The 18903-nt window shown below is 35.2% G+C and overlaps 1 protein-coding gene across 1 annotated transcript; it reads right to left on the reverse strand.

Moving 5' to 3' along the window:
- Positions 1-7783: 7783 nt before the first annotated feature.
- Positions 7784-8369, reverse strand: LOC109209788 (uncharacterized mitochondrial protein AtMg00810-like). Its single transcript, XM_019373127.1, has 2 exons — positions 7971-8369; positions 7784-7810 (listed from the first exon to the last, which is right to left on the reverse strand). Exons 1-2 carry the CDS (start codon positions 8367-8369, stop codon positions 7784-7786), a joined length of 426 nt encoding a protein of 141 aa, XP_019228672.1.
- Between the last annotated feature and the right edge of the window lie 10534 nt (positions 8370-18903).

Raw genomic sequence — 18903 nt, forward strand, 5'->3', positions numbered from 1 at the left:
GAACTAAAGAACCTTCCTCTGGCTCTACTTCCACCTCCGAGCCACGGGCTCCATCAACTTTCCTCTTTGAAGAGGAGCTCAGAATTCTTTCTTGAGCAAGACTCACCTTGAGTCTTGCGGATGAAACAGAAGCGGCACTGACACCAGGAATGGAAAATCCTAACAAAAGAAAGGAGTAATGGTAAGAAACTCTTAAGTTAGCAAAAGAGTAAAAGAAGAAGACTGAGCAGGAAAAAGTACCGTGTGTTTTTAACTTTCCACCCAATTCTCTAGAAGAGATACTTCCAAGATCTTCTCCCCATAGGGGCAGTAGATAGCAACTTTCCTACCCAAACATGGAAGTTGGGAATTTCCTAAAAAACTTCCATAGCTGCTAAAAAAGTAGGGGTGAGAATACATGAGAGTCAATTTTGAGAAAGGAAAAAGGTAAGATACAAATACTTACGGCAAAATTCCACTTTTCTGGAAAAGGCATGTTTTCTTCACCCACGAAAGCACTAGTGAGAGCAGCAACGAAGTGAGCATACCAGCCTCGATCTCTATCATCCTCAGGGCTAACTAATACTCTCTTGCTTTTGGCCACAAGGGAAAAAACTCCTTCACGAAAAAAGTTTGGGAGAGTAAAGATGGAGTAGATGACAAAAAGTAAAAGGCATAAAAGCCAAGTTTGATAAATAATGGAGGCATGCAACAACTCTCCAAACAATAGGACCAATCTGTCCTAAACACATATTGAAGTAACAACAGAACTCAATAACTACCGGGTCAATAGGAGGTTTAAGACCTAGGGTAAAAGGATATGTATAAACGAAGGAATAGCCAGTTTGGTATGAAGTTATTCTTTGGTTGGAATCAGGGACTAAAATTGGGAAGTCAGGTTTCCAATTACATTCTCTTCGAACCAGAGCAAGAAGACTAGTGGTAATCAGAGTTGGGTAACGATCAACACGATCAAGGGAGATAGCCATGGAAGAAACTTGACTCTTCATGGATTCACTATCAGTCACAAAGGATAGCTCTTGAGGAACAATTTCATCAACAGTGGGTTCACGTAGAGCTTCAGTTGAATCTTTGTCTTTAGAAGAAGATCTTGGGGTTACAGAAGCCCTAGGTCTACAAGAAGACGGATTGGCAGCACTACTTTGAGAGGGGGAACCATGGTTCGAAATAGAACCGAGGCTACGCAATCTACCACCTCTTCTACTTCTAGTAGGTACATTGGAGTAAGCAAATTCATCGATAATGACGACTTTGCGAGGATCTGGGGAAGACATGATTAACCAAAGAAATACAAGGAAAAGATGAAAAAAGAAGTAAGACAAGAAGACGAAGAAGGAAAAGCTTTAGAAAATCGGAAAAAAGGGGTGAAGTATTTTTAAGAAGGCACGACTATTGAGGTCATTATGAAGCGTCATAATGGAACCGTCACTTCGTGACTGATGCGGTTGCAGGAAAACCCTAAAAAATGCTGAAGAACTGAAGGACCGGTTGTTAAAAGCCACGTGGCATGATCATTAAACGAAGGTGATGAACGTCACATCGGTTCAGGAAAGGGTATGATTATATTCGAAAAAACGGCAGTAGAGAATTCCCCCCATAGAAAAAAACTTTCCACTTCCCCGAATATTCAATAGAAAATATTCAAGAAAGTGGGGGGACTATCTATATTGGTGGTGAAAAAGAACTACAAGTGGAATATTAGACTGCTGACATGGCCAGACGCGTGGAACAATAATATAGCGACACGTGATAATCTTATTTGATAGAAAAGGAAAAGGCACGGGAAGAAAAACCTACGAGATGGTACCGGGCCTAACTGCTGGCAAGAAATGTATAAATAGTAAAAAGAAGGAAAGATACATAGACCGGAAGGAAATAAGGAAGGGGAATTGGGATAGATATTAGGCATTTATAGCAATAAATGCGTCAGTTATGAGAATCCAAAATAATGGGCAATCAATATCATTAATGCCCATAATTAGCCCAAACTATGGGAGAAAAACATTACTATTGTATATTATTATATAAGGACACAGAGTTCTATTTGTAAGGACACAGAGTTCTATTTGTAAGGACAAACCTGATAGAATATTGAAATATACACTTTACTTTTCTTCTTTCTCGAAATTCTCTACATGACTTTACAATCAATTATTTCCTTAATATTCTTGTTATTTTTCTTTGATATCGTTGGGAAAGTAAAGTAAAACTTGGTTATTAGTAACCCGTTTTCTTCTAAAATTAAACTTTGACCGAAAGATATATTTTTGGTTAAATCGAAAGGCCTTAATTCTTTAATTTTATTATACCGTCTTTAATATACTTAAGAAAGAAACAATAGTCCATGAGTATATGGCATTAAGAGCTTATTTATCTTTTCATTTATATATCCTTTAACAGATATATTATGGACCAACCTATTAGTGTATTATGTACTCAAGATATCAGGCTTAATAATTTCATTCGACATATGATATATAAGTCGCTCCTATGAAAAAGTCTTTCTCCGTCCACCCCACTTTAGCGATTCTACGTTGACTATAAATATCAATTTAACCAATTTTGAGTGTGATATGTTGATTAAATTCTTAAATTTCGAAAGAAAGAAAAGCAGGATTTCTTGAATCAAAGAATAACACATGCTATGAAATAATTTGATATTGGTTCTAATTAAAGCAAAGTAAAATTTAAGTAATATAATGGTCAAAATTAGCAATTTGACCTTCACCAATTGTGAATAATTAACATAGAACTGAGCAAGTGTTAACAAATGGAGAAACAGAATTATAGACATATATTGCATCAACATTTATTCCGCTGGCCAGTTCCATTGTTCATGGATGGAAACTTACACGATTATATGTCCTCTTTTCTTTTTCTTTTTCTTTTTCCCGTTCTCTCTTTCACTTTTTCTTGATTGAAAGAAAATTGGTGTGTGACTTAAATCTTACCAACATCGCTTTGCTAATAATTTACTAAACAAATAGATTAATACTGCTGAATTTTCTCTCTCTACTATTTTGGTGATCAGAAATGAACATTGGATCTAAATCAACTTCAAAGATTAGTTAATAATGTGAGGATTGTTCAAGACCATGAGTCCATTACTCAAATGGTCACTCAACTATCCCAAATTATCTCCTAAAGTCACTTTTCTTTCGTTTGTAACAACAAAGTCATTGAACTATGCCTATTGCACTCAGAAGGTCACTCAACTAGATTTTCCAAATTTTGAAATTCCAAATACCTATTTTACCCTCTAAATTATAAACATTTATCTTCTTTTTTATTTTTATAAAACTTTTTAATATTATAATTTTTTCCCTTTTTAATTTATATTATGAACTTACCTATAGAACAAAAAAAATAAATATTATTTATAAATTAAAAAATAAAAGTATTTAAGCATATATATTGCTAGAATAACAAAATAATGAGCATAGTAAAAAAATTAATTAGAATAATTTGTTAGTAATAATAATTTTAGTACTAACAAAAAAAATTTGAAAAAATTATTTACACAATTCAGAAGGAAAGAAATTAAAGGTTGTAAATATATATTCCATGCATGTAATATAAAAATAATTATTTAAATAAAAGAATTTTTATAATATAAATTATATATTTTTGAAAATTTTGCTCAAGTATATTATATATATTCCATGCACTTAACATAGTAAATTTTACCCTATAAAGATAGTCTCCCTGCTTTCCGGTGACATAACTTTGTGTCGTTGGAAAGTTGGTAGAAACATAATAATATAATTGAGCATAATTTTTAAGAATATATAATGTATATTATAAAAATACCTTTATTTAAATAATTATTTTTATATTACGTGCATGGATATATATTTTACAACCTTTATTTCCTTTCATTCTGATTGTGTAAATAAATTTTTGAATTTTTGTTGTTAATACTAAAAAGTTAAAAAAATATATAAAAAGAAGATAAATATTTATAATTTAGAGGGTAAAATAGGTATTTGGCAATCCAAAATTTGAAAAATCTAGTTGAGTGATCTACTGTGTGCAATAGACATAGTTCAGTGATTTTGTTGTTACAAAGGAAAGAAAAGTGACTTTAGGAGATAATTTGAGATAGTTGAGTGGCCATTTGAGTAATTACCCATCGCACAACGAGGACTTCTTACACTCCTTCACATTTAGAACTAATTAAAACATCTATTCATTAAAAAATAGGTTGGAAAATGAACTTTTTAAAAATGGATCAAATATGGATAAGAACCATATTATCCATTTAGAAAATGGTAACCAATTGATAACTAATAGGTCTAACTTTTATATTTGTAAAACCTCGTTCCTCAGGTTTGGGAGATTAGAAATTCTCCCAAAATTGATCATATTCCAGAAGCAATGGATAATATGAATTTTCATATTATCAGCCAGTTAACCCGTTTCCGTATTGAATATGCGTCGGGTCAGATAATTTTTCCGTTTTTCGTATAGCCCATTTTTGACTCGGCCATATCCGACCCGAACCATCTGTTTGCCACGCTAGATAACCGTAACTTGAATATGTATGGCTTATAGAAGAGGCTAGTCAAGATGGAAAATGTGAGAATGGTTGCTACACACGTCGTGTGCAATTTAGGTACTGCATTGAATTCTTTGTACCTTTCACTGTCAAATGATGATATCTTTAGAAGTGCATGCACATAGTCTAATTATCTGTAAAACATATGTGTCTGGATGTCTTGATGTTCACATCATGTGTTTCAATAGAACATTATGGCTGTAAATAAATAATAATATCTTCTTTTGAGTTTTGACTGTGAAGAATTAGGAGGACAATCAACCTTAACAGTTTGTTGGTTCAGTAGTCAAGAGTAGGATGTAAATTCTGAGGTTGTAATTTGTGGCCAAGAGTGGACCGACATTAGAGAAAGGGGTCCATTTGACTCCGAAGGAGTTTCCCCTTGAAATTAAACTTTACCATTTAATATATATATATATATATATATATATATATATATATATATATATATATATATATATATATATATATATATATATATATATATATATATATNNNNATATATATATATATATATATTGTTGAACCTCTTTTACACAGGGAAAAACATTCTCAAAAATAAAACTGGCCACTAACTTCCTCTCTATTCTATATCTATTTGTTAATGGAGGTCGGCTATGGAGATGGGCAGAAGAGGAAATGAGACGAGAGAGAAGGAAGAGAAATGCATTCTGACTGAATCGATACTGAGCTACTAAATCTAAAATGAAAATAAAACTTCCTATTTATACACATGGCTAACTAACTAACTAACTTGTTAACTTAATCCTACACTAATGCCAACTCATTAATAGCTGGCATACAACTGTATAAGTACTTCTAACTACCAGCCTCAACACTCTCCCTCAAGCTGAGAGATGAAATGTGTTCTTCATGCGCGGCTTGCCAACCAGATGATCATGTTGTGGTCTGCACAAGCCTTTTGTAAGCATGTCAGCTAACTGATTCTTGGTTCTAATATGTTGAGTTTGTAGTTGCCCATCTTGAATTTTTTCTATCACAAAATGACAATCAATGTCAAAGTGTTTTGTCCTCTCATAAAAAATGGGGTGATGCAATCTGAATTGCAGCTTTGCTATCGGAAAACAACTGCACAAGCAAATTCACCTTCACTCCAAGTCTTTAAGCAGCCCAATTAACCAAGTGATCTCAGCTACAGTTGATGCCATGCTCCTGAATTCTGCTTCAGCAGAACTTCTAGAAACAGTACTTTGTTTCTTTGATTTCCAAGACACCAAAGCTTGCCGAAACTTCACCATGTAGCCTGATAGTGACTTCCTGGTTTCTACACATGCTCCCCGATCTGACTCACAAAATGCTGACAATTCTGTGCTTCCATCTGCTGGTATAAACAACCCAAGACCTGCAATGCCCTTAATGTTGATATACCCCATGTTTTCATACGTGAAAGTATGCCATAAGTGAATTGATGAAAGCTCGGGAATAAGATATTACATCCCGCATTTTCGGACGTTAAGTCTCGTCATACGTTAATCGACGCAAGCTCAGGAATGAGATTATTTTGAGATTACAAATATTATGCTATTTCAAATAAGTGATAAGTAAATTCATGAAGGTGAGAGGGTAAGCGAATCGAAGAAAGTGAGTTTCGTCGAAGGTTGTCATTTTGAGATAAAATACGGTCCGAGCTATAATACCCGGTATTTATGGACTAGTGCCATATAAGGTACCATATGACCATGATAATAAGATGTATAAATTGTGTTAAAAGGGAGTAGTATTTCAAGTAATTTGAGATAATTCTTAATTATATAGGTAACTGGTTAGTGGAGATTAACAAGTTAATCAAGAGATTAGTGGATAGTTAATGATGATCTTGGATAAGGTTAATAAAGACCAACGTGGCAACCAAGGGAATTATGTAAATGTGACTCTGTGGCTAGGGGCTAGGAGTCATATTTAGGGGCTTTGTTGGCTAAGTCATCCCCTAAAGTGGGGCCCACTCAAATAAGAAAAAAATTCAATCTCCCTAATTCATTAAATGGAGATGGGTTAAGAGATTCAACAATGGTAATGGATGGGATTCTCAATAATCTCATATAAAGCCTTATAATGCTACGGCAACAGGAGTTTTCGATTCTAAGGGAGTACGGTGCATTCTTTCTCAAGAATATCATATGAATTTTTCCCTACTTCGATCCGCCGCTATGTGATTTATCGCAATGACGTGTGTTAGAGGGATTGTCAAGAGAATCGACTCAGGTATGTTAAGGCTATCCCTTCTTTCTTTTTGGCATGATCCGTACGATACAAACGAAACAAGCAAATGCACAACTTCCATAAATGACTTTATTCATATAAATACTAGAGGTTCCTATGTTCTTGATTCCCATATGTCTTATTATTCTATCGTCTGTCCATGGGTCTCAGAAAATATGTAAGTTGATAAAGTTTATTTTATGATATTAATCAGAGACATAATGGTCTTATGATGTTCCGAGAGATTTTATTGATGTACTTCTCATGCATTACATTCATTTATACATGTCCATTGACCCATGACCAGATGGAGTTATATATGCGTATTTATATGTATATATATGTATATGGGATTTCGAAAAAGGTTACGATATTATATACGCACCACCACCTGATCAGCTGGTATACGTTGATGATTTTGCCCATAGTGGTCGAGATGATATGACAGGATGCCCTCAGAGGCTTGATGATGTTAAGAACACATGTACCTAAGCACGAAATGACATTTATACGCATATGCATGACATTATGAGTATTTCATGATTTACAGAGTTATTCAGACTTACATATCGAGTCTTTTACCTCATGTTTCTCTCATGTCTATTATTTACTTATTTTCATTCCTTACATACTCGGTACATTATTTGTACTGACGTCCTTTTTGCCTGGGGACGCTGCGTTTCATGCCCGTAGGTCCCGATAGACAGGTCGATAGTCCTCCAAGTAGGCTATCAGCTCAGCGGAAGATGTTGGTGCGCTCCATTTGCTCCAGAGTTGCTTGGTTGGTCAGTATGATTTAGATGAGTATTGTTTGGTACGGCAGGGCCCTGTCCCGTCCTTTATGATAAGTATGTACTCTTGGAGGCTTGTAGACAGATGTCATGTATACGGATACTTGTATGGCATTGTCGGCCTATATTTTAAGTATATAATGGATGGTATGAGTTTCTATATCAGGTTGGGTTGTTCTATGTCGGATATTTTATCATGTTTACTCTAGTTATCTCATGATGCCCCTTCTGGACCACTTACCTATGATGATGTAATAAGAAAGATACGTTACATTAATACTCGGTTGAGTAAGGTACCGGGTGCCTGTTGCGGCCCATCGGTTTGGGTCGTGACAAATGTATCTAACTACTCTTATAGCTGCATCCATGTGAGACTAAGCATGCATGTATTGACTAAGTACCTGAACTACAAAGGCAATATCAGGCCTAGTCATAGTTAGGTATAACGGTCTGCTAATCAGCCTTTGGTAGCTGCTTCTATCTTCTAATTCTTTGTCAACTGAGTTCTCATTAGTGTGCAAAATCCTGTCTAGTTCTACAGAGAAGAGCTTGTGGTTGAACTCTAGAGTAGTAGCAGCTGTTCTACTACCTACTAATCCCATTTCAGACACTAGCTCAAGTGCATACATCCTTTGATTCATCAAAATTCCTTCCTTGGATCTCAAGAACTTAATACCAAGGAAAAACGTCAGTTCTCCCAGATCCTTCATTTTAAACCTGGCTTGTAGATCTTTCCTCACCTGTTGAATGAGCGATAAGCTAGTTCCTATCACCAGCACATCATCCACATACACAAACATTTCTATAAGATCACAGCCTACCTTATGTGTGAACAAAGAATAGTCATAGTGTGATTGAACAAAGCCCATGTCAACCAGTGCAATAGTAAGCTTCAAGTTCCACTGTCTGGGGGATTGTTTAAGCCCATACAGTGTTATGAAGCCTGCAAACCTTCTGTTGTTGCTGTAACTCCCCCTGGCTGGTAAAGCCATCTGGGTTTATGCATGTACACCTCTTCAAGGAGATCACCTTGAAGGAAAACATTGTGTACATCCATCTGAAAAATATACCATCCAGATGTTGCAGCTAAAGCTACCACAGATCTAACAGTTACCATCTTAGCTATAGGAGAGAAAGTCTCCTTATAATCTAAACCTTCTAGTTGACTATATTCTGTGGCAACTAGTCGAGCCTTATACCTCTCCACTTCACCAGTAGACTTGTACTTCACTTTAAAGACCCATTTACATCCTATAGGAGTCTTACCATGAATAATATCAACAATGGTCCAACTTTGATTAGCTTCTAAGGTTGAAATCTCAGCTTTCATAGCCTCAATCCACTTGGGATCTGCCTTGGCCTCATCATAAAACCTTGGCTCAGTAATGGATGAATAAGCTGCAAGTGATGCCCTGCAGGTAGGTGAGATATAATCGTAGGTTACACACTGTGAGATAGGGTGAGCACAGGAAGAAGGCTTAGACGGCACAATATAGACTTCCATCCATGTACGAGGTTTAGTCACCCTAGAAGATTCCATTAAATCAGCATGAGTAGGTGAAGGAAGAGAGGATGGGGAAGAATGATCAGTAGTATGTGAAGAAGGGGAGAATGGACTAGGTTGGTCACTCAAGGAAGGCATAGAAGGACATGGAGTAGCAGATGGACTGAAGGAATCAGGAGTATGCAGAGCAGGACACTTAGCATCTCTGAACTCTAGAACTGGAAACAAAGGAGATGGGGTTGTATGTAGATGTTTGAATGGAAAAATATCTTCTCTAAACACGGTGTCTCTGCTAACAAAGAAGAGTTGAGAGCTCAGGTCATACAAAACATAACCCTTCTGGACAGAGGAATAGCCTAGATGAACAACAGGAATAGCTCTAGGGCAGAACTTATCTGTTTTCTTTAGGTTAGTTGCATAACACAAACTCCCAAAGACTCTGAGATGTTGTAAAGAAGGGGACTTGTGAAACATCTTTTCAAAAGGAGATACACCCTTAAGTACAGTAGTAGGCAGCCTATTCATAACGTACACAGCAGTAGTAACACATTCTCCCTAAAATTTTAGGGGGACACAAGCCTGAAACCTTGAGGCCCTAGCCATATCAAGAATAGATCTATGTCTTCTTTCAACTCTGCCATTTTGTTGACGAGTGTATACACAAGAACTTTGATAAACTATGCCATGTTCTTGTAGAAGTCCTGTGACTTGGTTGTTAAAGAATTCAGTACCATTATCTGATCTTAGACACTTGACACTACAGTGAAACTGATTTTTGACTAATAACAAAAAATTTCTCAAGATCACAATAGATTCTGCCTTGTCATTCTTTAAGAAAAGCCAAATAAACCTTGAGTAGTCATCCACTAAAGTCATAAAATACCTCCTACCATTATGAGTAGGTACTCTCTATGGCCCCCAAATATCAGCATGTATGAGATCAAATGCATTAATACAACATGCATTACTGGAAGAAAAAGGAATTCTTGTTTGCTTAGCAACAGGACAAACTGTACAAAATGCTCCTTCAACTGAACATTAGGCAGACTTTCTATCTTATTTAGAACTCTTAATGGTGCATGACCTAACCTCTTATGCCACAAGACAATCTCATCTAGATACTCAGTAGAATTCTAATTTTTAGTACTAGCATTATTTGTTTGGGACTCACTAACAGTAGTATTTACATGAGGACTGGAATGATATGGCCTAGGATCCGACAACTGCTTGGGAACATCTTATTCTTTGTGCTTCAGAATGTAGAGATCATGCTCCTCTTTACCAATCCTCATCACCTTCCCGGTGAAGAGCTTTTGAAATATGCAGAAGTCAGGAAAGAAAGCTACTAAACATCTTAACTCTTTTGTGATTTTTGACAATAACATCAAATTGAACTTGAAATCTGGAATATAAAGCACATGATATACTGATTTATTCTTAAACAATGATAGATCACCAGTGTGACTGATAATAACCTTTTTACCCTTAGGAAGTTGAACTGAGTTTTGATCACTATCTGACAATTTTCTAATATTACTCAGTAGATTAGGTTATGAGCCATATGATTAGTAGCACCTGTATTTATAATCCAATTATTGCTCACTAGATGAGACATGAGAGTTGTCAAGGTACCTGTAGTACTCATTGTTGCAGAATTAGCCACAGTTTCAACCGGCTTTCCTTTGTTCAACACCTGCAGGATCTGATTGTATTGATCCTGAGTAAAGAAAGGTGCTGAAGAGACACCTGCTGTTGCTGGACCATATGATGGAACCACATTAGCAGCACCTCCTTGTAGGGTAGATGAATCAGATGCTATGCTGGCAGTGTGTGCATATGCACCTTTGGAACCAGGAGTACCTCCCCCTCCTTTCCTGCCTCTAAAATCAGTGGGGTAACCATGAAGTTTATAACAATTGTCTCTAGTGTGACCTTTAAAATGGCAGAAGTCATACTGAAGAGATGAATTTCCAAAGTTATTTCTGGGCTTATAACCACGATTGTAACCACCAGTAGGGGCTCTATTACTCAGTAGAGTTGTAGGATCACCAACACCAACCGTAGCATTGTTTCTTCTCTGAATTTCACATTAATGATCATTGCATACGCGTGGTTTATATTAGGTACTGGTCTATTCATGAGAATCTGATCCTTAGCAATATCAAAAGTATCATTTAGCCTAGTAAGAAATTGATACAACTTTCGAAGCTGATAATGTTCTGCATTTTGTTTATATTCTGGACAATCACACAAAGGAGGAGGAACTAAAGCCTCATATTCATCCCACAATTCTCTAGGTTTTGAAAAATATTCAGATACAGATAATAGTCCTTGGGTTAGCTTCCCAATTTCCTTGTGTAAGTAAAAGGATCTAGATGCATTGACCTTATCAAGCCTCTCACGAAGGTCTTCCCAAACCTTGTAAGCATCAGAAGCCTATATAACAGAACTAGGTAAATTTGGAGCCATAGTGTTCATTATCCAAGCTAACACAATAGTGTTACACCTATCCCATAGCTCATGTAGGCAAGGATCAAACATGTATTTTCTATAGGTTCCTAACACAAAACCTAACTTATTTTTACCATGCAATACAATTTTCATATATCTACCCACAATGAATAATTCTCAGAACCTCGAAGTTGAATTGAAATGAGAACTACACCTTGTGTATCAGACGGTGGATATAGAGAGGGTGATTTCCATGAACTAGGTCTACATTCTGATCATGTAGTGTTGGAGTGGCTGGAGCAGAGGAAGTAATTTCTTCGATAGTCATTGTAGTAATCAATTAGCAGGTCTTCAAAAACCAATAATTGAGATTGAAGTTTTCAGTGAATTGAGATTCAATCCCAGAGGAATTATCGTCGTAGATCACAGACTCGAATTCGAGCTCAATTTGTGAGAATTTTCTACTTCTCTTTGCAGCAGACTTCTCCTAATTGCTGAACCAGGTAACTTCACCGGAGCTCTGATACAATGTTAATGGAGGTTAGCTATGGAGATGGGTAGAAGAGGAAATGAGACGAGACAAGAGAGAAGGAAGAGAAATGCATCCTCACTGAATTGATACTGAGCTACTAAATCTGAAATGAAAATAAAACTTCCTATTTATACACATGGCTAACTAACTAGCTAACTTGTTAACTTAATCCTACACTAATGCCAACTCATTAGCAGCTGGCATGCATACAGCTGTATAACTACTTCTAACTACCAGTCTCAACACTATTATTCTTCCTTTTCTTTATAAAATTTCTTTTAAATTTATAAATTTTGCGAAAATTTTAAGAGTATTTTAGTTATTTGAATAAAAGAATTTCTTATCAAATAAATATACAAGCTGCATATTTATCAACTCAATTACAGCACTTAAAAATATTTTTCGGCATTCTAAAACCTATGGGCTATTTACAGTAGGCTTAACTAAGAAGGTTCATACAGTGACAAGAAAATTGAAGCATGAGTGGTCTATAGAAGCGCTTGGAAAAGCCAAAATATTGTGAATCGAACAATGATGAATGCAGTATGGGCATGCTCTTCTAGATATTGGTAAATCAGATAAATTGCAAAAGTTTTTTTTTTCTTTAATAAATCGCAAAAGATACTTTATAGTTTATATGAAGAAGGCTCTGTTGCCGAAGCTGAAGACGAAATTGGATTCGAGGAATACGTTATATTAGGGCTGTGCATAATTTGGTAAATACCAAATTCCTATACCGAAATCGAAAATTTTAGTATTTGGTATACAGTATTTTGGTATTTGGTATGGTATTTGGTTTAAGTTTTTAAAAAAAATTGGTATTTGGTATGGTATTTGGTATTTTAAAATAAAATGCCGAAATACCAATACCATACTTTGAAATATATATATATTATATTACACAAAACACATATTATCAATTATAACATAAATATAAAATATCTATAATTTAACTTTCCTATATTCTCTAAGTTCATCAATTAACTCTAAACAAGTAACAAGACATTTCTAATTATCAAATATTCTTTTGTGTACAATTTTCTCTCCTTGGGTCGATATTTGCTAGTTTTGGACAAATTTTTTGTCAACAAACATTTTCAATTTTGTATTTTTGAGTACTTTAATTAAGAATATTAGAGTCTATGGCTCTATGCACTAGTTAGTATTCAAACCGAATAAACCGAAGTTACCGAACCGAATAAACCGAAATTGAAAGTAGAAAAACCGAACCATACCGAATTTAATTAGGTACGGTATTGGTATAGGATTTTAAAAAATCGAATACCGAAAATACCAAACCGAAATGTCTAAATACCGTACCGTACCGTACCGACCGACGAACACCCCTACGTCATATAGGAACTGGCTACGTACGGTAGCTTGGAAGAACAATTTTCCCAAAGTTTACTTGTGAGCATCATGCTTTCTTGGATCTACTTTTCCTTTATTTCCCTTTTAGAAAAAAATATTAAATTAGAAAAATTGCTTTTGATAAGTGTTATCTTAGGAGGACACTAGGAGGTTAGGTACCACGTCACCTTTTATTTTTAACATGTATCTTCTATACTATACTATATTAAAAGCACGAAAACCCTAAGCGAAATGTCGTTTGCTTTTTATACTTTCTAAAATTAATTTCATATTAGACAAAATAGTCATTAATTATTTCTCTACTTCTTAGGACTTTGAAATCATCTAATAATTTACTTATTATTTTTTTCCTTATTTGAATTATGCGAAAGTCCTTAAGTTAACAAATTACCCTCCAAAGCAAAGTACTTAAATCAAACTACTAAGTTACCGTCCAAAGCAAGTAAACCTCTTTTGTTAAAAATCCTTCAATTTTTTTTTTTTAAAAAAAGAGAGTTTGAATTGGATATTACCAATATTTAAAACACAAAAACAAACTTATATTTAGGATTCTAAATTCATATTTTACCANTGCTCAATACAAAAAGAACGTTTTAAAAACGGGGTAAAAAAAAGTAATACTAAAAGACAATATGAATTGGGTATGAATTGCTCCGTATCCCACCTTTCAATTAGTTGCAGGCTTGCAGCTCTTCATTGATATCGTAGCTTGGCATTTCCGTGTATATCTATATCTATATCTATATCTATATTATATTAAAAGCACGAAGGCCCTAAGCGAAATGTCGTTCGCCTTTTATACCTTCTAAAAATTAATTTCACACTAGACAAAATAGTCATTAATTATTTCTCTACTTCTTAGGACTTTGAAATCGTCTAATAATTTACTTATTATTTTTTTCCTTATTTGAATTATGCGAAAGTCCTTAAGTTAACAAATTACCGTCCAAAGCAAAGTACTTAAATCAAAACTACTAAGTTACCGTCCAAAGCAAAGTAAACCTCTTTTGTTAAAAATCCTTCAAAATTTTAAAATTAAAATGATATTGCCAATATTTAAAACATAAAAATAAACTTATATTTAGGATTCTAAATTCATATTTTACCAGTTTTACTTTTTTTTTTAAACAAAGCAAAAATATTTAAAAATTATTTCCAGCTAAAAAATATGAATAGTTCTTAATAGCAAGTAATATAAAACTGAATTTGCATTGGAATAAAAGATCTTAAACTTTCAGTTGTAGCTAAATTCGAATATGATTATAGTCTAGGGTATAGTGTATGGGTAAAAGTTAAAGTACTCCTCTAAAATTGATACTTGTACGTAGTTGGGGGTTTATTAGATTGTCCAATTGCTCGAGGACGAGCAACGTTTAAGCGTGGGGTGTTGATGATAGGTGATAATAGGTAAATTAGACTATAATTAGGCCCTAAAGAACCACATTTTTGTATAGCTTTTACGGTAAAAAGTGATAACAAAATGCTCTGATTAGTGCTTTTCATGCTTTGCAGGCTATATCCAATAAAAGAAGTCTGTGGAGTACTTTTGGGATCAATTACGGAGAAAAGGAGGCCAATCATACAATATCCACAAAGTGCACCAAGCGAAGGGACAAAACCAGAACTGAAGCTGGTCTGCCGCTGTCCGGGCGTAACCGCGGTAGGACCGCGGCAGAACATTGCTGCAGATTCCGAAGGCCACTCTGGCCGCGGTCCTGGCGTAACCGCGGTAGGACCGCGGCAGGACACGTAAACTTCAGGGTCCAAAGTGCAAAACACGGAATTTTAAGCCCTAAACCCTATATTAAACGAAGGAAGCCGGCCAAGAAAAGAGGAGGATGCCACCTTGGAGTAAAAACACACACGGGATCGTGAGGAAGTGGAGAATTCTCAGTTTTCTTCATCTTTTTCTAGTATTTTCAATTGATTCAACAATCATGCAATTGTTTGATTACATCATGAGTGGTTAAACACCCATTGTTCTGGGGTTGTGAGTTAGCCATGAATATTGTTGTTTGATATTAGCTTGACCTTGATTATAATTCACCAATATATGGTTGTTTCTTCAATTCTGTGTTTAATTGCTTAATTGTCTGGCCAACAGTTAGGTTCTATTTACTATCTATGCTATGCTTGGGAAAGCCATGTTTAGATTAGAGAANATTACTATCAAGAAAATGCAATAGAAACATTAATACGGGCGGTAAGAAGTAGTAATAGTAAAACCATGTCCAAATAGAAAGTATTGTGACAGTAACTTAGTAATTAATATTGCATATATGAAATAATATCTAATGGATAGGGTATTTTACTTATTATTATTTACATATAGATAATGGACTAAATATAAAGTATAAAATTTTCGGTTTCTCGGATATCAAAAAATCCAGAGAACAAAATCCAACATCCAATCCGAAATCCAAAAAAATTAAAAATTAAATCTAAAATACAATCCATAATCCGAAAATCCAAACCAAAAATCTAAAAAATTCGGATTTCGGTTTGAATTTCGGGTTTGCCCAAACTATGCCCACCCCTCAGGCTCATAATATTTTTTACCTATTAAATTGGATAAATATGATCAATATTAATTATTTTTCAGAGTTTATATTCTTAAAATAATATTCAATAACTCAACTACATGGTTTAATAGCATTTGCGTAATTTTAAAAAATTTATGCTTATTAATATAGAGTACACGCGCAACGTGCGTATCCTAAAACTAGTATTAATAAATGTATGTGTCTCTCTAAAGTTTGGTCATGAGTGACTGTTTAAAAAAGATAGTGCAATATATAACTACACTATTAAAATCAAGATAATAGAATCTTCAAATATTATATAACTGAAATATCTTCAAAATATTAGAACACTCATAATAGTATTGTTAAAATTTAATATGAGACTTATTTGGCTTAGAGGCGCGTAAACAACTCTTAACTAAAGATAGTTCATAAGCAAAGAGAAGAATAACGACAGTACTATTTTCGCAATTCAACTAAGCCACATGTTTACCCTAAAATTTGAGGGACAATTAAACTTATATAATAGTTTTAAGAATATGTGATTCAATTCAATACCAATTGATAAACGAGGGATTAAATAGATAAATTAGAAGATAAGATAGATCAAACAAGTATGCGAATGGAGTCTCGACCCCAACTTGGGATAGCCTCGAGGTGGGATGGCAAATGATAAAGCAACTTTGATGAACACTAAATGAAATAGCAAGGAAGTAATGAGTGTATAAATTCTTATCAGTGAACAATATTACAAATGAATGAGATCCCTCTTTATATAATAGGGGAGTCCTAAATAAGGTACACTTCTAATTATAGCAGGAAATCATATTAATATCTAATTAACCGTTGTAGATTGATTCGTTCCGAGATTCACGCCACGATCCTCGACCAATCACGGATATCTCGCATTTTCCGTTATCAAGCTATGCCGATGCCACTCGAAGTCTGCCTCCTTCTGGCCGCAATCGATATCGACCTCGATCCGGACTCAACGTCCTAGCCCTTATTCCTATCTCGACCAAAGAATGAAATCGGATAGCCCTGATTTCTAGTGTATACACCACACAAGATAGCTCCAAGAAAGCTCCATCCATTACTGGTCGAAATGGACTCACATGTATTGATACAACTTACACTACTAGAAATCCGCCTAAAAGCGACCGCAAAAAGCGACCAGAGTTGGTCGCTTTTAGGCTAAAAAGCGACCAAAAAGCGACCAAACGGACCTGGTAGCTATATTGATGGTCTCTTTTATTTAGGGACCAAAGTTGGTCGCTAATTAGCGACCAACTTTGGTCTCTAAGCTAAATGGACCAAATATTCCGGATATTGACTATAGAGACCAACTTTGGTCGCTTTATTAATTTAATAATATAAATTTGGCGACCAAAGTTAGTCTCTAAATATAAAATACTTTATTTATTTATTTATTATTAATCATTAAGAAGCGACCAACTTTGGTCTCTAATCCAAATATTATATTTTAAAATCTGGAAACTAGAGACCAGAGTTGGTCGCTTTTTTATTCAATAATTTATTTATTTTATTAAACTAGCGACCAACTTTGGTCCCTAAATACATGAATTTAATTTATTTTTTATACTTTAGCGACCAACTTTGGTCGCTATATCACCAGAAATTTTATTTTTTTAATGAAATAGCGACCAAGTTTGGTCGCTTTTTGTAGAAATCTGGGTAAATAGCGACCAACGATGGTCGCTATTCTCCAGAAATTTATTTTTTTTGAACGTGAAAAGCGACCAAATAGAGACCAAAGTTGGTCGCTTTTCTGTGTATTATTTTGGCAGAAACTGCCTGTTTTGGCAGCTACACCACCTGCCAGTCATACCAAAACCCTAACAAGCAACAATAACAACAATTCAAACAACAATTCCAATAAGAATACCAAACAACAACCCAACAACAACAACAACAACACAAAAATAACATTAAAAGCTACATTAAAACCAAGAAAGTGTAAATTTCATTAGAACTATCAAACTAAGTTAACTCTTATTACAACCCAATGGAAAACAAATTGTATTTGTCTAGTTCAAATTGTCTAAAATTCATTGATTGTTTGGTACATCATTATCATCACCCTCTGATGAAGTTTCATCATCATCACGGTATTGAGAAGGGTCTATTTGTCGATGACGGGAAGAATGATCACGGGGAGGACGGGAGGAACGGCCACTTGGAGGACGGGACGAACGAGCACGGGGACGGGCAGCCTCTGGCGATGATGGCCGAGACCGGGGAATCGAAAAAGATCCAGCTAGGAGATTTTTGATCTGCTCTTGCATGCCCTGGCACTGAGCGACCACGCCAATGTACTGAGCATCTCTAAGCTTTTCTCTTTCCTTGGACGCTTCTAGCTCGGATGTGAGCTTTGTCACAGTCTCCCGCATAGCGGAGAGGCTCTCCCCATCAAGTTGCTCGGCTTGCGAGGAAGTCCCTATTCCTTGCATTCCACACCTATAGCGATGGAATGTCTTAGTAGGAAGGCCGTATACCTTCCCCCATTTTGGACCGCCTGCAGCCCGCGTCCATAGTCTTTCAACATCCTCGGCCGAAAGTTTTGAATGACGCGTCCGACTTATTAGGTGGCTGGCTGCGTATGAATTCCTCAGCTTCAACTCTGAAGCGATCCTATAAGAAAAAGTAAATTGAATTAGTATTTCAAAATTTATACAAAAGTAAATGAAAATACTTAATGAAAAGTGAAAACTTACATGTACAGTCGAGGCTCGTCCCTTCGACCCACCTTTCTTCATCGTCTCTTTCTTCTTCTTCACAATATGAGTCTCCTTGAATAACTCATCTTGGTTCATCGGACGACCCAACTTCTTTTCCTGAAAACTCATAAATTTTAATTAATAAATAGAATAGATATACTTTGAAAATTAAAATAAATTAAGCAATTACGTACCATTCTTCTTTTTATTGTCCCC

Source organism: Nicotiana attenuata, unplaced genomic scaffold (assembly GCF_001879085.1).
Source record: "Nicotiana attenuata strain UT unplaced genomic scaffold, NIATTr2, whole genome shotgun sequence".
Taxonomy (NCBI): Eukaryota; Viridiplantae; Streptophyta; class Magnoliopsida; order Solanales; family Solanaceae; genus Nicotiana; species Nicotiana attenuata.

What these genes read in the sequence shown, in the direction of transcription:
- LOC109209788 (XM_019373127.1), bottom strand. Translation starts at nt 8,369, where the DNA reads ATGTTTGTGTATGTGGATGATGTGCTGGTGATAGGAACTAGCTTATCG. An exon ending in ATATTGCCTTTGTAGTTCAG is followed by an intron (nt 7,811 to 7,970) that starts GTACTTAGTCAA and finishes ACATCATCATAG; the next exon opens with GTAAGTGGTCCAGAAGGGGC.